The sequence below is a fragment of the Diaphorina citri genome, unplaced genomic scaffold (assembly GCF_000475195.1).
Source record: "Diaphorina citri unplaced genomic scaffold, Diaci psyllid genome assembly version 1.1 scaffold1897, whole genome shotgun sequence".
Lineage (NCBI taxonomy): Eukaryota > Metazoa > Arthropoda > Insecta > Hemiptera > Psyllidae > Diaphorina > Diaphorina citri.
Genome location: NW_007379323.1, coordinates 30947 through 49751, shown reverse-complemented (window position 1 = coordinate 49751; position 18805 = coordinate 30947). Strand labels below are relative to the sequence as shown.

Genomic DNA, 18805 nt, shown 5'->3' with positions numbered 1-18805 from the left:
TTGACAGTGAAACAAACTTTGAACGAAATTACGAATCTGATGACGATAGGAATGATGGATTTCAAAAAGAACCCTATGACATGTGTCAGGTGGCCATATCTACAACGGAAGACAAAGCTAGCCTTCATCCCGGCTCAGCAAATACTGATCACACGTTACAGCGTAGGAGTTCTCAAAGTGAAGACATATTGCAGGATGTATTTGGTACTTCCCATCAAAATAATCGGTACGATACAAGAATTTCATTTTGTAGACCCTACCTACTATGAGTATGTCTGTATAGTAAAAGCTACTTACGTCCCAATCTTACCATCATAACTACCTAGTGCTCTATTACTGTCTTTTATATTGCTTTTTTTTTAATTTAAGCAAGGTCTTTACTTTCTATTACCAAAGTATAGCGAAGCTATTCTATGATCCAACCAGGTGTGGGTTCGAACGCGATCGATGTAACTGAGGAGAGGAGGGGGTTATTAAGGTTTTGGTGAATTATGCGTACTAGTGACGGCACCTCAAGAAGAAGAAGAAGAAGAAGAAGAAGAAGAAGAAGAAGAAGAAGAAGATTAATTTATTATAAACCATTTTCATTAATTATTTTTATTTATTTCATATCACACATGGCCTTGCTGCTTAGAGTGTAGATAAATAAATATAAAATTTATTTCATACTTTTTTTCTCGATTGTTTCAGACATGTCACAATATTTGACCAATGCACATAATTCAAGCACCGGCAATAATGTTGAACAGGTACAGGTACGAGTATAACCTAAAATCTAATATATAAAAATCACATTACTTTACTTCCTATACATAGAGTAAGGAAAGTAAAAATCAATGTTTGTCCGTCTGTTTGTTCGACTTTTATGTACGGTCAAACCGGTCATCCGATTGCGTTGAAACTTTGTCAACTATGCTTACACTCCCGGGAAGGTTTTAGGCTCCGGTTAGTTTTTATGTTCAGCTATGCCGAGTTAGGCCAGAAAATGGATGGGTGAGTAAAAACAAATTTGAGACCTCAAAATCTGAGGGGAGAACTTTTGGTGGCCGAAAAACCGTCAAATTATAATAGGGTTACCGATATGATTTCTTCTAAAACTGCATACACATTATGTATGTAGGAGGTAGGGCGAGTTAGGCCAGAAAATGGATGGGTGAGTAAAAACAAATTTGAGACCTCAAAATCTGAGGGGAGAACTTTTGGTGGCCGAAAAACCGCCAAATTATAATAGGGTTACCGATATGATTTCTTCTAAAACTGCATACACATTATGTATGTAGGAGGTAGGACATTGTAGCTATAGTAATTGAATAATTAAAATTAAAATGTTGCAGGACAAAAAAACCTTGACTCCAAATCGAATTCCCAAGAAATCACCAAATAGGACTCCAACCAAATTACCAAAAAGTATTCATAGCTACTCCAGGTGAGTGATATCTGAAGAGTTTAGTAAAAACACGCACTAAATAATACCGTGCGTTCAGGTTCAGGTATAAAGTTCCTAAAATTCTATAACACTGTTCATCGGATCGAATTCAAACTAGTAGCTAGGTACATAGTAGGTACCCAACAACTTTTTATCGATAACACTGTTCATCGGATCGAATTCAAACTAGTAGCTAGGTACATAGTAGGTACCCAACAACTTTTTATCGTTATTATTATTATTATTATCTAAAGATTTCTGTGGTGTGATTTCTCTCTCACGCCATTATGACCTTTTTCCCTGGTTTTTAATTCTCCAGTAATAAATCACTAAATAACAACAACAACAACAACAGCAGGAATCAGAACAACCACATGTGTGATTTCTCTCTCACGCCATTATGACCTTTTTCCCTGGTTTTTAATTCTCCAGTAATAAATCACTAAATAACAACAACAACAACAGCAGGAATCAGAACAACCACAATGTGACAGTGAGCACTACTAATGCGTGTAACAAAACAGCAGCCCCCAAAATGCAACAACTCTATCCTGAATCTCTTCCTCCGTTTGAAAAACCAAAGGAAGCCCTCAGCAAGACCTTAGCTCAACTAGAAAGCTCCGATTGGTAAGCTAATGTTTAATGATAGAAATTTATTAAGGACTGTGCTATTAAGCATACTTATGTGCTTGTCACAAATGTCGTTCCCCACTTCATACCTGCATCTCGATAGATTATATGACTTGAGGTATGTTCAAACATAGTCGACTGGCCGTCGATCGACGAGATAAATCTATGTTATCGAGGTAGTGTGGGTTTAATCCACATCGATCAACGGCCAGTCGACCATACTGTGTGGACACACCTTTAAAAAAACCTTGGGGAAAAGACTGTATTTTGCGCTAACAATTGACTGAAAACACCCGAAAAATATTAAAAAGCACTTTTTAAAAATTGATATTTGCACCAACCAACAATGGAATTGGTCGAACGCTAGTTGGGTTGACTACCAATTGGGTCCTGGGGTTTTGAGAGTCCAACTACCAATTGGGTCCCGGGCTTAATATTTTTTAAGTGTTTCTGCTCTATTGTTAGCAGCGGAAGTGTCATACAGCCATATTATTATGTGTGTTCCTTGTTCCTTATAGGAACACACACACACACACACACCACCCATCACACACAACACACCCACCACATACACGAACACACAACACACCCACCACATACACACCCATCACACACACACCCACCTCACACATACACACACACCCACCTACCAGCTAACAACAACAACAACAACAACAACAACAACAACAACAACAACAACATCAACAACAACAACAACAACAACAACAACAACAACAACAACATCAACAACATCAACAACATCAACAACATCAACGACATCAACGACATCAACAACATCAACATCATCAACATCATCAACAACAACACCAACACCAACAACAACACTAATAACAAAAACATCTCACGAGGGGAAAAATAAAAGCTTGCAAATAGCTAGGTAATAAGAAGACCTACTAATCATGTTTAAATACATAGGTACTTAGAAAAAAGGAGTGAGATCCCCCACAAAAATATAAATGTGAAAAAAAAGGCCAAGTTCCTATCCAAAAATGTCGGCCTATAAAAGTGGTGAGATCAGAAATTAAGGCCAAGTCTGCATTCCCAGTTTTTCGTGCCAGCTGAAAATGCTGAATCTCAATTCCTTCAACCTTCTCTAGATTTCAACTTGGCTATGTTTTTCCTTTCGGCTTTCACGTTTAATTACTTATTTATTTGTGTAGGAAAAACGTAGCTAAGTTTACTAATCATGTTTAAATACATAGGTACTTAGAAAAAAGGAGTGAGATCCCCCACAAAAATTGGAATCGTGGATGCATAAGGAGTAAGAATAACTAAAAATTTCACGATTCTAAGCAATGTACAGACAAATCTACAATTTTATTTATATCTCTTCCAAATCAAATCAAATATTTTTATTGAAACATAAATGTGAAAAAAAAGGCCAAGTTCCTATCCAAAAATGTCGGCCTATAAAAGTGGTGAGATCAGAAATTAAGGCCAAGTCTGTATTTCCAGTTTTTCGTGCCAGCTGAAAATGCTGAATCTCAATTCCTTCAACCTTCTCTAGATTTCAACTTGGCCAATATGTTTTTCCTTTCGGCTTTCACGTTTAATTACTTATTTATTTGTGTAGGAAAAACATAGCTAAGTTGAAATCTAGAGAAGGTTGAAGGAATTGAGATTCAGCATTTTCAGCTGGCACGAAAAACTGGGAATGCAGACTTGGCCTTAATTTCTGATCTCACCACTTTTATAGGCCGACATTTTTGGATAGGAACTTGGCCTTTTTTTTCACATTTATGTTTTTGTGGGGTATTTTATTCTTTACAAAGATAGTCATCCTACAACTATTACAGGACGCAGGCTGCTTAAACTCAGTGATCTAAAGAGAGCAATAATTATTCTATTTATCTTAAATTTACATGTAGATATTTACATACCTTATTATCTTCAATACAGGCAGTACTTTTTATGCACTCGGTACTTCTTGAACTACGACTTCAAAATGCTAAGACAATCATTTTTAGTGAGAAGTAACACATACTGCAAGAACTACATAGCATTGTGTTTATAAAGTGCTTACCATGTAAATTGTGAACTGTAGGTGCCCTAGCCTAGTTAGCCTCTCCAAAATGTAGACTAGAATATATTTTGTGTATCCTGTCCAAATAGGACTATTATAAGAACGAGATCCATTCACTCATTCACATTTCATAGTTCACACACTGATCGTTCTATCTCGAGAACCACAACACCTAGAAAGCTTAAATTTGGTAGGAATATTCCTTTTATGGTCTGGGTGTGCAATAAGAAAGGATTTTGCGAAAATCTAAACCGATCTTGAGATATGATCAATTTTTGATCGCTAAAATCTCCATAAGAAATACACAGAGTGCAGAGACTGCGGGAGAGAAAACTTTTCCTCGCTCGCCTAATATTTGAGTTTCGTTTATGTTTTTAGTTTGATAAATACAAGTTCGGCCATGCCTTTTCCACAAGTTTGGCCATGCCTCGGGATGAACTAGCGGGATTCCGGAGCGAAGCGACGGAATTCAGCTAGTATCAGTATAAGCACAAGTAGTGCTTTATTTAGACTGTCAGCATAGACAGCATAGACCAAGTTGTTCCATTATACCAACAGTTTTATAGAGCAGCAGGTGAAATGACAATGAAGGTTCTTGTACAAAGATAGGCGAAGAATGTCCCCCCCCAAGAGGTTTGATACAAGGAACTGTAACTGCTATGGTGTTATCTTATCGTCCCGAAAGCGATGAGAGAAGAAAGACAGGATAGGAGAAAGCCAGCCGTTCCGAGAACGAACATTATCCGTTCAGGACAAAATCGGCTCCGGGCGGGAATCGAACCCGCAGCCTACCGCTTACAAGGGAGACGCACTACCCTCCAAGCTAACTACTAGGCTGGCTGCTTTCTAATTAAAATCCCTAATCCACAGAGAAAATATACAGGCTTACTTCCTGGAAAGGTAACTTTTCCACAAGTTTGGCCATGCCTCGGGATGAACTAGCGGGATTCCGGAGCGAAGCGACGGAATTCAGCTAGTAAAATAATAAAAACGAGTATGAATTACAGGGAAGCTACAATGCAAGGGCTGCAAGGTCTAGTGCGCATTACACGTCACCACACTAAACTTCTAGCGGGCCATCTTCACTCGGTGTGTACTCAGGTGGCCAAACAAGTCCGCTCCCTGAGATCCCAGGTGGCCCGGGCAGCGTGTCAGACGGCCACAGTACTATTCACAATACTCAGTCGACAACTAGAACCAGAGCTAGAAGAGTTGGCCAAGGTGCTACTGTCACGGACGGCCGATACGAACAAATTCCTACGAGCCGACTGTTACGCGGCTCTGGTGGCTATGGTCAACTGTATACAGCCTATCAAAACGATCCCCGTCATTTTAGTCAAGGGAGCCAAGTAAGTTGTTACTTATACATACTCTCACATATTTACATCAGCTATTACAGACTGATAATTATTATGATAATAATAAGAGGATTTATATGATTCCATCGATTTTTAACTAGCAACCGAAACAAATGTTCTATATTTTATCTGGTGCAATATGACCTTTTTTTTTAACCTTTTTGTAAGTCCCACATCCGAATTCCGCAAAATCTACAAAAAATAATTTTTGTGGAATTCGGATGGCATTTTGCGGAACTAGTATACACCGCGCAGAACGAGGTTGAATATTCCAAAATGATTTCCAACCTGAACATTGACCTTTTGCCTTCAGGTCAGTTGTTGCTTTCGATATATCTGGTGCTTAATAACCTGTAGTGAAAGTGGTGATGAATGAGAGTAAATATAATTATTTAAAGAAGCTACTCAAAAAAAAGTATCTGGTGCTTAATAACCTGTAGTGAAAGTGGTGATGAATGAGAGTAAATATAATTATTTAAAGAAGCTACTCAAAAAAAAGGGGGGAAAGAAAGATGAACTTTAAATACCTATTCAAACTTACCCAGGAATCACTTGAGTTTTATCGTAAGATGCACGTAAGCAAACCACACTACCAAAATAAACCAATATTTATGGGTGAAAATCGTTTGTTTATAAATAGGCATAAATTAGCCTGAGTAAATTGAATTGAGGTGCTTCTTGGCTTCGCAGCAACCCAAGTAGTCAACAGGTGTTCTTCAACTATCGGACCTATTTGTCGCTGGATAGAATGTCAACACTAGAGTTGTGAAACTTAAACCTAATATTTGCCAAATCTAAAATATATACAGCCCCTTGTGTAACTGACTGACTCACTCTCTCACTCACTCACGTATACAAATTCTAACCCACTTCTAGATGAGCTAGGAAGATGCGGTTTTCACCATTGGATTCCTTATTTTTTGTACATACTGGAAAAAATCGGAAACTACCGAAATTCCAAACCGTTCCCGAGATATTGACGTTTTCTAGTTCCCCATAAGAAATACACGGGGAACACACTTTGGTCTTTGAGGCCAGCAAAACTTTTCCTACGTTTATTATTATTTTTTTTTTTTAAGAGATTTGACAGAGATTTGTTTTTTTTTTTTTTTTTTTTTTTTTTTTTTTTTTTTTTTTTTTTTAAGAGGTTTGACAGAGGGAACTTTAACTGCTATGGTCTTATCGTCCCGAAATCGAGGAGAGAAGGAAGACAGGATAGGAGAAAGCCAGCCGTTCCGAGAACGAACATTATCCCATCAGGATAAAATCCGCCCCGGGCGGGAATCGAACCCGCGGCCTAGCGCTTACAAGGCAGACGCACTACCAACTAAGCTAACTAGACTGGCACGTTTAATATTTTGCTCTCGCTTTTAGATTTCAGTTTTCATTTCTTCGAGACAAAACTCAGGGACGATATTAATTTTCAGGGGCGAAGCCAAGGGAGCGCGAAGCGCGACCTCATGCACATCCCGCGAAGCCCGGGAGCGCGCAGCGCGACCGTAAACAAGGGAGCGCGAAGCGCGACCACATGCACAACCCCGCGAAGCCCCGGGAGCGCGCAGTAGGTTGAATATTCCAAAATGATTTCCAACCTGAACATTGACCTTTTGCCTTCAGGTCAGTTGTTGCTTTCGATATATTATTATTATTATTACTACTATACAACTCTTTTATTGGAATATTTACATAGACATATATACAAAACAATGAAAAATAAATAACAAAAATAAACTATATACAAAATATTACAACTAAGGGGCGGGATTAATGCCTTAGGCATGCTATTCCATCCAACTCCGAAAGAGATAGGAAAGGGCCTATAGCAAATTCGATGGTGATGTCAAAATTAAGGTTCGAACCCCGGAAGAGGCACTTTTAATCATCCTGAACAAGGGATGTGACAAATCAAATCCGTGTAGTTTTAGGTGCTGAATAAGGAATAACGTGGTGACATTAGACCTATAGGCTATTAGTGCATGGATTTTTTTTTCGACTTTTTTCGTGCTTGAGGTATTCAGTAGAGAGTACTATTTACAGATATGTTTATATGCTTTGGTACAAAGATATGTAAATAGGTAAATACAATTAAGGGATTTTATTATTATTAGTAGTACAAACGTTTAATGGGAGAGAACATTCCCCTGTTTTCCTAATTTTGCTCAATTATGAAGTAATTTTTATGTATCCTAACCCTATAACACACAAAAAGTTGATAAATTGTGAAAGTGCTTTTGGCGTGCCACTTAACCCTATAATTCTCGGTAAGTTCATAATTTGTGAAAATTCTTTCTGCGTGCTACCTATAACCCTATCATTCCCAGAAAGTTGATCATTTGTGAACGTTCTTTTCGCGTGCTATGATTCTTTCGTGGGATAAAATAAGGAATTTTTTATGTGGGACCAAATTTTGAGAGGTATTTTTCCGCAGTAGCGTCTCGAAAGAACAAAATAACATTGCAAAGGCGCTAAAATTTTCTCGGACAAAAACCGCGTCTCGTAACGTAAAAGTCGGACATAACAACGTAAAAAAAATTCTAAGCTGAAAAAAACATACATGTCAAAACTTTTGAGAGGTATTTTTCCGCAGTAGCGTCTCGAAAGAACAAAATAACATTGCAAAGGCGCTAAAATTTTCTCGGACAAAAACCGCGTCTTGTAACGTAAAAGTCGGACATAACAACGTAAAAAAAATTCTAAGCTGAAAAAAACATACATGTCAAAACTGAAGTTTGGAAATCGAGTCTCAGATGTATTCGGCTCAAAATTTTGTGCTCTGGCTCTAGGTTTTAACAGAAACAGATTATCGATTAAATTGAAATTTTTATGAGGTCTACCTACCCTGAGCCGTTGTCAGTGTTTTTCTGGCGCACCCTGTAGAAACCGGCCCCCAAGTACCAATATTAAGGATTTGGATTCAAACTACAATTAGTTGCAATTGGTCGCAAGTTGATAGTCACATTGTTATTTCATCAACAACTCACTCTACTGCTTCTTGAAACTCTTCAATATAGGATAGATACAGTCGAAAGCTTCGTAGATTTCTTGCCTTACTTTTGCTCCTGAAATAAAGGACAAAACACAACCAAAATATAAAGGAACGAAAAATAGTTGATCGATCTATGCTACAAGAAAGTTCCTCATGTTTTGTGAAGTTGTAAGGACCCCGAAAGAGCCAGTTGGATACTTGGGTACCCAGAAGTCATTCGCCCACGAGCGCAGTTTTCCAAATTCAGTGATTGGCCAGGAATTAATACACTACCTGAAGTGTCCTCAAGTCTCTTTTAAAAGTAGTCTCAAGTCAGGGACTTTGTAAAGTAATAGGTAGTTCCTGTACTTCCCGAAATAAAATTATTATTATTAATAATTAATAATGCAGACAAAGTGATACCTAGTGAGGCAAAATAAATTCCTAAGGCAATAAACTCAATAAAATGATTCTCTGCAGAGTAAGCCAAACCTTTTGCAATTTTTCCTCTTTCGATATGGTTGGAATTTTTCCTCTTTGGGCGTATTAGCTCGACCATATTGCCTGCCACGGACGCTTATATATTTTAAATGGTTATCTGAAAGAGGGGTCTCTGAGTGAAATTTTGCTATTTGTTTGATAAAAAAATTCCAATAATTAAAGAGTTTATGAGATGTTTTCATACATGCTTTGGCAGCCAAGGTGTTGAAGTTGAAAATTCAGATTCTAAAACGAAACCAGTTTAGGTCCAACTATATCTGGAAAGGAAAATACAGCTGTAGAGATTCATAGATTCGTAGTAGCTTAACCCATCCTTTAGGGCTGTTCTTACACAGGCCAGTATTTCTCAAACTCTGGATCTGAAAACTCTCTGTGTAACATTATACATTTACTATTCGTACGGGACTCAACTCGTTTTTTTTTTTTTTTTAAGTCGATGGGACTCAATTCGTTGACTCCCGCTCGTTCTTACCATCAATCTCTTTGGCTGGCACATGGACAGGTATGGAGACATAGGTGGCCGGTGTATTATGTAAGCACACTACCGGTAAATACCAGGACTCAAACAGATGGACTGCTGCTCTACTGAGATCTGTGGTGAGGGCGAGAGCTAGGATTGGATGATGTAGTTGTAGAGATGAGAGAGCCACTCCCTTGACAACATCCCAAACAATGATTCGCTTGTCTTCAGAACCTGGAGGGGAAAATGAAATTGATCTTCTAGAACTAGACGAAACCAATTAAAATAAATAGCCAAGTTAGTTCGGGACCGGGAACCAAAAATAAACAGCCTAGTTAGTTCGGAGGGTAGTGCCTCTGCCTTGTAAGCGATTTTATCCTAAAGAAATGTGGTTCGTTCTCGGAACAGCTACCTTTCTCCTATCCTGTCCTACTTCTGTCAATCAAACCGGTTGATGGGCGAAACAGGGACCGGAAATAGTGGAAACAATGAAACTGTCTATGAAATGGACTCAAGCACATTACTATACTACCTAGTAGATGGTTCTCCTGCTTAATTGACAGTAAATTTACTGAATCACCTAAAATTGAACCGAAAGTCTAGTTTTGTCTCTTTGAATATAAATATTCATCAGGACATCATGGAGAGCAGCACTAAGTTCACACAATGACCGCTAAGCAGGAAATAGCTGTTTCGTCCCATGTTGACCGAATTTAACCAACTTAAAATTTCAAAGCTTACTTGAAAGCCATGGAATGGGTTTCCAAAAGAAAATTTGTTTGGTTGTTTGGAAATCTTAAGCCTCCTTTCTTAATCTTTTGAAGCCTTTGAAGTAACCAACAAGACATGTCTCGTACCTCGGTACAATGTCTAAGGAAAAGGAAGTCAGTGTAAGAAAATTAACATCTTACATCGGACATTCATTACCATACATCCGTTGATCTAACTCAAGGCCACGTGCGCCAATGCACTTTTTGGGTACTTTTACATCGGAATAGGACTCTACCTCGAAAAAAATTGTCATTTGGTTGTGCCCCATTATCACGTTCGATCAATTATCACAATCAACATGATTTAATTAGGTACTTAAGTAATAGTTACGTATCTATTAGGCACCTACTTACACAGTTTTCAGGTGGATCTTTGTACAAATATCTTATGCTTTTCTTAAGAAAATCTTCGTATTTTATCGGATTTCTTTTCCCCGAGACAAAATTATACACCATTACGCCTTGATCTGTAGTGCCATTTTCTTGCTGAAATGTCAAATCTTCTACGCTCCTTCTGAAATGTTACAATGATAATTTCATTTAATTGTCCAATGTTTACGCATGCGATAAAGGTAGAAACACACTAACATCACGTCACGTCAAGTCACGTGAACTCATAGGGAGTCAGAAAGATGTAGTTTCAAAGTTTTCCTATAATAAAATAATGTAGGTAATTTCGTTCAGGACAGCCACACTACCATCACGTCATGTCACATCACGTGCCGTGATAGTAGTGTGAAAGAGCTGCGTTCTTGGAACAGCTAAAGTTTTCCCTATCCTCTTCGATTTCGGGGCATCGTCTCACCGTAGTGCATTCCTATTCCAGCTCCAAGGGATAGTGATGAGTAGATTGATGGCCATATCGCACGGTATAATATCCAGGACTAGTCTCCTGTCCATCATAAATGTTCTCATGAGTCCAATACCGGCCGCCGTCAGGATCCCTGTAGGTCCGTAGTAGTTTCCAATCCAACCAGGATAAACCATAAACCAACATTGTTGTCAGTGATGTCCAGAGCATTGCATTGGCCGCTCGCAACCTGAAATAATAAAAATAGTAAGTAGGTACAGTATCAGTTAGAACCTTCTTATCGTTACTTTCCGTGTCCTAGTTAAAAAAGAAAACTAAAATACAAATACATGCATGGTGATCAGATCACCCCGGACCTTTTTGGCGTAGAGAAGGCACTCAAAAATATAAATACTAGGTAAAGTAAGAATGTTCATGGATTTGAATATATCCGGGCAGTCTCCTCTATAGCCCAAGTTTGCAAGAGCAAGGTCGGGATACTTGAAAATAATACAAAATGGCGAATATCTCCGTTATTCTGGGGATTTCGAAAAAGTTGTCGGGAACCTTTTTGTAGCCCTTGACCTATAGTATTCGCCATTTTCAGGTTGACATCGATGAATGCAACACCCTGTATATATTTTTTAACTTTGTACTTATGAACTCATTTCTCAAAAGCTCACTTACATCAAGTATCGCCGCTTTGCAAATTGCCTATGTTCATTCTTATCTTGAAGAACATACAGCCTAATGCCCCGTGCATTATTTTCCACATAATCGTCCCAGTCCAAATCTTTCACGTTGAATGGAAACAATTTTTGATCTTTTGCTTCAAGTTGTTGCCACAATCTTTGAACATTGGTGTCATCAAAGTTCCATTGACACATTGTAAAGGATTTCAGAAGCAAAGTTAACTTTTCCATTTTATTGTAGATTTTGATCATTCTGAAAATGGAAGAGAAAAAAGTAAAAAAATTGAATCACTCCCAGTTCTAAACAATGTAGTAGTTCTGTGAACTGTAGACCTCGCTGCTCTTATACTCTTTTGCCCAAACCGAGACGAATGTACGTATGAAGGCAATTCACATGTATCGAAATTGAAAAGAAAGGTACCTATACGTCTTACGTAATAAGGACAGAGAACAGGTTTATTTAAAGTCATTCTAAAGATTCAAAGAATGGTTGACCTTTTTTCAAAACAATGGATTTACCAAGAATTGGGTTTTTTCACAATATTATTTTTATAGAATTAATACAATGGTTTATGATGTTGAGTTGATGGCTCATCTATTGTTCTATTGGACTGTAATTTTATCTGAAACGTTCAGACCAAAAATCGGCCCCGTTCAACTCTGGGACCCCAAGTTTAAACTTGCGACGTGCTTTGATGCAACTTGAACCTGTACTAAATTTCATCAATATCGGACCAGGCAATCGCGAGTTAAAGCGGAACAATCAAACAAACAAAGCGGAACAAACAAACAAACAAACATTCATCCAAACCAAATGCAAAACGGTCGAGTTAAAACGTAGACCTTCACTTCGTTCTGTCAATTAAATTTTCCAAGGTCAACAAATTTCAAAAGTTCTCTCATTCCCAATTGGGCGAAAAGATATTTCCAACCATTGCACATTGCCTTCACACATTTTGTATCTTTGAGCAGTAGGTAACTCTTACCTACCTAGGTTTTTGTCCAGCTAGTCTTAGATAGTTATCGATAATATGTCCGGGCATTATGTGCAGCAATATGTGAAGTAATTTGTACAAGCGAAGTGATGTGGTCGTTATGAAAATCAAAGACCAGAGCTGAAAAGTAGAAATACCTAGGTATTAGAAATCAACGTAAAAATGAAAGATTAGTCAGGATTTGTTTGTTCTATGTAGGTATATCATAAACATAGAGCACTGAGTTGATGTTCAATCAAAACTAAAATGATTTTAAGGTCGGTTCAGCCAGCCGAGTTGGGGTAGCGCGTCGGCCTTGTAATGGGGCTCAACCACTTTTTTTTTTCTTCGCTGATAAAGGAAGTTCGAAACACGCTGATCTCAATAGAAATGAGAAGTAATGATTTATCGAAATGACCCGATCTCAATAGCACAATTTGCAACCTCAAACCTAACTCAAGTAAATGAAAAACTCTCGAGAAAAGTGTTTCCAGTTGACCATAATGACAATGAGTTGCAATATGAAAACAAAAATCAGGTCATGAACCATGAGAGCGGGGAGTTCACTAGTGAAACAACAGTGGACTTAAAGGCTGATAAATCTACAACAAAAAATAATTTTGATTTAAAGAGTACTGACGAGCGTGTTGCGTGCAAAATGAAACAAAACGCCATGACTCAACATGAAGAGTGTGAACGTCTAACGACTAGCTTGAACATAAATACTTCAAGTCACCAACATGAAAGTAATGACTTTGACAGTGAAACAAACTTTGAACGAAATTACGAATCTGATGACGATAGGAATGATGGATTTCAAAAAGAACCCTATGACATGTGTCAGGTGGCCATATCTACAACGGAAGACAAAGCTAGCCTTCATCCCGGCTCAGCAAATACTGATCACACGTTACAGCGTAGGAGTTCTCAAAGTGAAGACATATTGCAGGATGTATTTGGTACTTCCCATCAAAATAATCGGTACGATACAAGAATTTCATTTTGTAGACCCTACCTACTATGAGTATGTCTGTATAGTAAAAGCTACTTACGTCCCAATCTTACCATCATAACTACCTAGTGCTCTATTACTGTCTTTTATATTGCTTTTTTTAATTTAAGCAAGGTCTTTACTTTCTATTACCAAAGTATAGCGAAGCTATTCTATGTAGTAATCTAGTAATGAGAAAATATTGCAATCGGTTCAAATTTTCAAAATCGGGAAATGGTTGGAAATATCCGTTTTGGGGTCCCCTGATTACAAAAAAAGTGTTTTTTTTTTTACTTTGTACCCTATATATATAGGGACATTATTGTGGACATTGGGGTTGGGGACTCGACTCTGGCACTAACAATTTGCATATATCGCACACTTCTTCCGTTCTTCACCTGTAAAAGTTCTTTTTTGTCAGAATAAGTACATTTAGCCGAGTTGAGCTATCAGTGCTATCACTCTATCACACTTCTTCCGTTCTTCACCTGTAAAAGTTCTTTTTTGTCAGAATAAGTACATTTAGCCGAGTTGAGCTATCAGTGCTATCACTCTATGAATACCTGTGTTAAACTTGTCGAGTAAGTAGCTTCCTATTTGATCCTTATGTTCCTTGAATAGTCCTATGAACGCAGTTCGTTTAACCACTCGTACTCGTACTCAAGTAGTACTCGTACTCGTACTCAATAACCCAACATTTGCAACAATGGAGGAGTTGCAATTAGGAAAATATTTTTAATAAAAGGTCGATTCCTACGTAAAAAGTTTGTGAAAAATCCAAATCTGAGGTCAAAACTCCGAAAGCGGGAGTCATGAATTATGACGTCATCGCCTACGGGAGCGTATGCCGTGACGTCAAACTTCACGATTTACCGGTATTTTTTAAATCAATTTATCTCGGTATCTAAAAGTCGTAGAAGAAAAATAAAAATTCCGTTGGTCCTCATTTTTCTTGCTCTATGACTTGGAAACATCACCCAAGTAAGCGCGACTGATCTATTTAGAGTTGCCAGATTTGTTAACTTTTCAGAAATCCAGTCCAATAGGTAACCTTCCTTTTTTTATCGCATAAAAAAAAGTAATAATAATCTCCAATCTCCTAATGGAGGAGTTGCAATTGGGAAAATATCTAATGGGTATATAACAAGCAGGGTCCGTCCCTCCGGGAATTTTTAGTCCGTCCTTCCTTTATTATTACAGTAGTAATAAAAAGGTATAAGGGACGGACTATTGTATTCGCTTTGGTGTCTGTCAGTCGGTCGGTCTGTCTGTCGGTCGGTAAAAAAAAAAAAAAAAAAAAAAAAAAAAAAAATCGCCGATCAGATTACAATTAAGAACTCTAGTTTTGTCCGGTCTGGGAATCGAACCCGCGACCTTTTGGGCCAAACGTGCTCAGTTACATACCTGGGTACAATTTCTGCTAGTTTAGCCTCACTCATGGTTTCACATAGATGTATTACTTCATGTGGACCAATCGGTGTTGGATTTACTTTTTCGTCAACGTCAGCCTTGTAACCATTCGAGTATGCCGTCGAAACAAATACGAAAGTCTGAATAGAAAGAAATCACATGGTGAGATGTCTAACTAAATACGGGTATACTTGTACAATGTTTTTATAAAGCCGTCATAACTTTCATTGCACCCACGTGCTACTCGCTTTCCCGGTCCCACTCAGTCTAGCTAGGTCTGTGAATCAAGTCGGATTTTTCAGTTCGAACAAAAAGGCTGGGTTTACACTTGAATCGCGATTAAAAACGCTTTTTTTAGAGGTTCAATATCAGCTTGATTCGTGTGTTAATTTCACTGGGTTCAACCCTAAATCAGGCTTTGACATCGAGTTGGATGTGCGATTGATAATTTATTTCAAATAAAGTTTGGATCTCTGAGGTTGGATTTAAGTTTATTACGTTAGACCTATAAATTCTGTCAAAATCAAGCCCTGGATGTAAGCTTGTGTTTAATGCTAACTGGGATACAACATTAAAACATACCTCCAATTCTCCAAAGCTGGTTGCTAGCTCCAGAAACTCCTTTGTTGCGCACACATTAGATAGGACAGCCTGGGCCAAACTGGCCTCGAAATTCACGATGGCAGCTGTGTGAAAAATCACGTTCACATTGGTTTGCAACAGCTTTAAATTTTCATCGGAGATACCGAGTTTTTTCTTCGAGCAGTCCCCACAGATGATGGTAACTTTGGAAAGGAATCCTGGCTGTTCTTGTTTGAGTTTGTCGAATATCTGAGATGGAAACAGTAATAAATGCACTAGCGAATTATGATATTATTGCTTTTATTTTTTCATTCATTTACGGGCATGGGCAAACTCAAGTGAGGAAGCATTTCTGGACATGTGTCCCGAATTATGATATTATTGCTTTTATTTTTTCATTCATTTACGGGCATGGGCAAACTCAAGTGAGGAAGCATTTCTGGACATGTGTCCCTGTCCATAAGCCATAGAGTGAAATACTCTTAAATCAGTCCCCTCCCAGGAACACGCTCCTGGAGTTTATCGCACGACTTATAAAATATCCTGCATATTTGAACTATATTTTGAAGAAAGAAATTCCCAACATTTTTGGGTAATAATAATCAATTATGTAAATGCAGTTTCTTTGTGTTATTATGTCACAACTTTGGTGCTCACTGCAGCATTGTATAGGATTTTCCCAATACATATCTCAATAATCCTAAAATCCAATATGTTTACCTACCATGTTGGCACCGGTCGCTATGCGCATTTATATGTCATAACCAGAGTCCTTCAAATATGACGTTTATTTTTCTTAAAATATGACTTTAAAAATATGACTTTATGACGTTTATTTTTCGTGAAATATGACTCTTATTTTCGTCAAATATGACGTTTATTTTTCAAAAATACCTACACATAACCCAATATGCTAAAAGTAGATTAGCTCTAAGAAATTCAATGGGTAGGTAGGTACCTATCCTCTAAGGAGAAAAATGGGACATAAGTTATATTGTTATTAATTATTCCATTTTTACCGACTTGTAGTGTTCGGTAGGTAGGTACCTATCCTCTAAGGAGAAAAATGGGACATAAGTTATATTGTTATTAATTATTCCATTTTTACCGACTTGTAGTGTTGTCATTTTCATATTATTTTACTTTTTTCCTCATCAGGTGGTATGGATTGTTTGGTGAACGTATGGCAAATGAACTCCCATGAGCTTCAGTCTACCATGGAGGGTCATTTGAACACAGTGTCTTGTGTAGCCATTTCACCAAATAGTATATTTGCCGTATCCGGTTCAGAAGATAATACGGCTAAAGTGTGGGGTCTAACACTAGGCTCTGTTGTGTCTACGTTTAAGGTAAGCCATAAATAGGTATAGGTACCTAATTGTTATTATTTTGTGTTTTATATTCCTACCTACATAATTTACACTAGGTACGTTCGTGTTAAATCTAACAGAATACTTTGATATTTTTGGTAATTGCGCTCACATCATTAATTATATTGCGGCTCTAAAACGGTCAGATTAGTTTTCAAAAATAAATTTTTAGATCAATTGGAGGGTAAAAATAATTGTCTCTTTGGCTCCGTTAAAGGAGATTTTTCTGACGTCATGACGAATTTAAGCTCAATATTGGTCTGTCTAACTTTGCGCATGTTTTCTTCTTCCGCTGTTTCCCTCTCCTCTATACGTACTTCACGTAGGCACATGGTATGATGTATTTTGTGTATTATGCTTATGGTACCTGAGATCAGCATTGTAAATAGAACAGTTGCGCTTACTTGGGTGATGTTTCAAAGTCAAAAAGCTGGAAAAATGAGGGATTCCGGAACTTTTCTTTTTCTTCCACGACTTCTAGATCCCAAGATAAATCGATTTAAAAAATACCGATAAATCTTGAACTCTGACGTCACGGCATACGCTCCCGTAGGCAATGACGTCACATCAAATGGCCCGAGCAAAGCTCCCTCGCAGGCAACACATTAATCTGTTTGTGCGCATGCATTTCTGCGCAATTCATGTTTGTGCGCAAACGTTTCTGCGCATCTCCTGAAGTCTGACGTCAGAGTTCAGGACTCTGACGGAAAATGAAAATTGAATTTTCGACCTTTTACAGTTATTTTTTTGGAATTTTGACTTCAGATTTGGATTTTCCACAACTTTTTTCATAGAAATCGACTTTTTAATCATAAATACTACCCAAATGCAACTGCTCCATTCTTCATTACAATAATCTTGGTTGACTGTTTCAGAGTCACCAAAGTACTATCCTGGCTGTGGCCGTACTATCGGATAGCCGGAGAGTTGTAACGAGTGATAAAGCCGGAGTAATAGCGGTGTGGGTAGCAGATAATGCTCAACTATTATACTCGGCTCTAGGACCAAGCAAATGTCTAACTGTGACCCATAATATGAAGTATATCGTTAGTGGTGATGGAGACAACAGGTGAGTTGAAATACGAATAAAGTAGGTGTAAAACGCGTCCAACAACTTAAATCTTAAATGTGGATAATATACCCAGCCCATTGGTAGAATCATTGCGTTCTGTTTTATAAAAAGATCCTCGTCCCAAGAATCCAAAAATTGACGTAGATTACAAAATATGAAATGACAGCTTAACCAAAGGCGGGAAAAATCAAATACATTTTAAGTTGACTAATCATACACAAAAACACCAAACCGAGGCTTAGGTGTAAGGGCTGGACAGCCCTAAAGGATGGGTTAAGCTACTACGAATCTACTTGACTAATACATGGAATGTAATGAGCCTTTATTTGTATTTTAGGTTTAGAACATATAAAACTTTTTAAATATAAATGATATAATAATACAAAATCAGTACATTAGCACTGAGACTTCTGACTAATACATGGAATATGCTCTAATAATTTGAAAACTCTCCGTTACCAGTATAACTGTCAAAAAATGGTTTGAAGACAATACAAGAGCTGCCCTCTGTCGTATTTTTCCGAAGTCACAAAACAAAGCTCCTAAAAGCTCTAGTTTTTCCGAATAGGAAAGAAAACTTTTGAAAGGATGAAAACTTTCATATTTTCCTCACCAGATGGTGTTAAACATTTCGTTTTTTTCTGTTTCCTCAAAATATAACTTCCTTTTGATAATGGAAATTTTGCTTCTTACTATTACGTCTTGAAAAGCTGTCTTTTCTTTTATGGGTTTGGGGTCTCTAACTAATTCATAGTACCTTTTCCTCGTAC

The 18805-nt window shown here is 37.7% G+C and overlaps 2 protein-coding genes and 1 long non-coding RNA gene across 3 annotated transcripts in view; 2 read left to right on the top strand and 1 right to left on the bottom strand.

Moving 5' to 3' along the window:
- The first annotated feature begins 669 nt into the window (after positions 1 to 669).
- On the top strand, positions 670 to 5453 carry LOC103517583 (TOG array regulator of axonemal microtubules protein 2). Its single transcript, XM_026829623.1, has 4 exons — positions 670 to 755; positions 1335 to 1426; positions 1859 to 2053; positions 5108 to 5453. Exons 1-4 carry the CDS (start codon positions 693 to 695, stop codon positions 5451 to 5453), a joined length of 696 nt encoding a protein of 231 aa, XP_026685424.1. The 5' UTR covers positions 670 to 692.
- Positions 5454 to 5638: 185 nt separating this feature from the next.
- Positions 5639 to 8505, top strand: LOC108253477. Its single transcript, XR_001809754.2, has 3 exons — positions 5639 to 5719; positions 7024 to 7872; positions 8032 to 8505. It is a non-coding gene; the product is annotated as an uncharacterized LOC108253477 (long non-coding RNA).
- An 862-nt stretch (positions 8506 to 9367) lies between these two features.
- The window catches only part of LOC103517582, a gene marked incomplete at its 5' end in the record, with an annotated part of 35232 nt that continues 25794 nt past the window's right edge, over positions 9368 to 18805 (bottom strand). The window contains 5 exons of the mRNA XM_026829618.1: positions 9368 to 9618; positions 11013 to 11194; positions 11632 to 11889; positions 15006 to 15151; positions 15594 to 15842. Coding sequence (XP_026685419.1) covers positions 9368 to 9618; positions 11013 to 11194; positions 11632 to 11889; positions 15006 to 15151; positions 15594 to 15842 — 1086 coding nt within the window. The remainder of the gene's footprint in view (positions 9619 to 11012; positions 11195 to 11631; positions 11890 to 15005; positions 15152 to 15593; positions 15843 to 18805) is intronic.

Coding starts and splice junctions, on each gene's coding strand:
- LOC103517583 (XM_026829623.1), top strand. CDS start 693: ATGTCACAATATTTGACCAATGCACATAATTCAAGCACCGGCAATAAT. Junction 1,427..1,858: donor AGTATTCATAGCTACTCCAG/GTGAGTGATATC, acceptor TTAATTCTCCAG/TAATAAATCACTAAATAACA. Junction 2,054..5,107: donor CAACTAGAAAGCTCCGATTG/GTAAGCTAATGT, acceptor TATGAATTACAG/GGAAGCTACAATGCAAGGGC.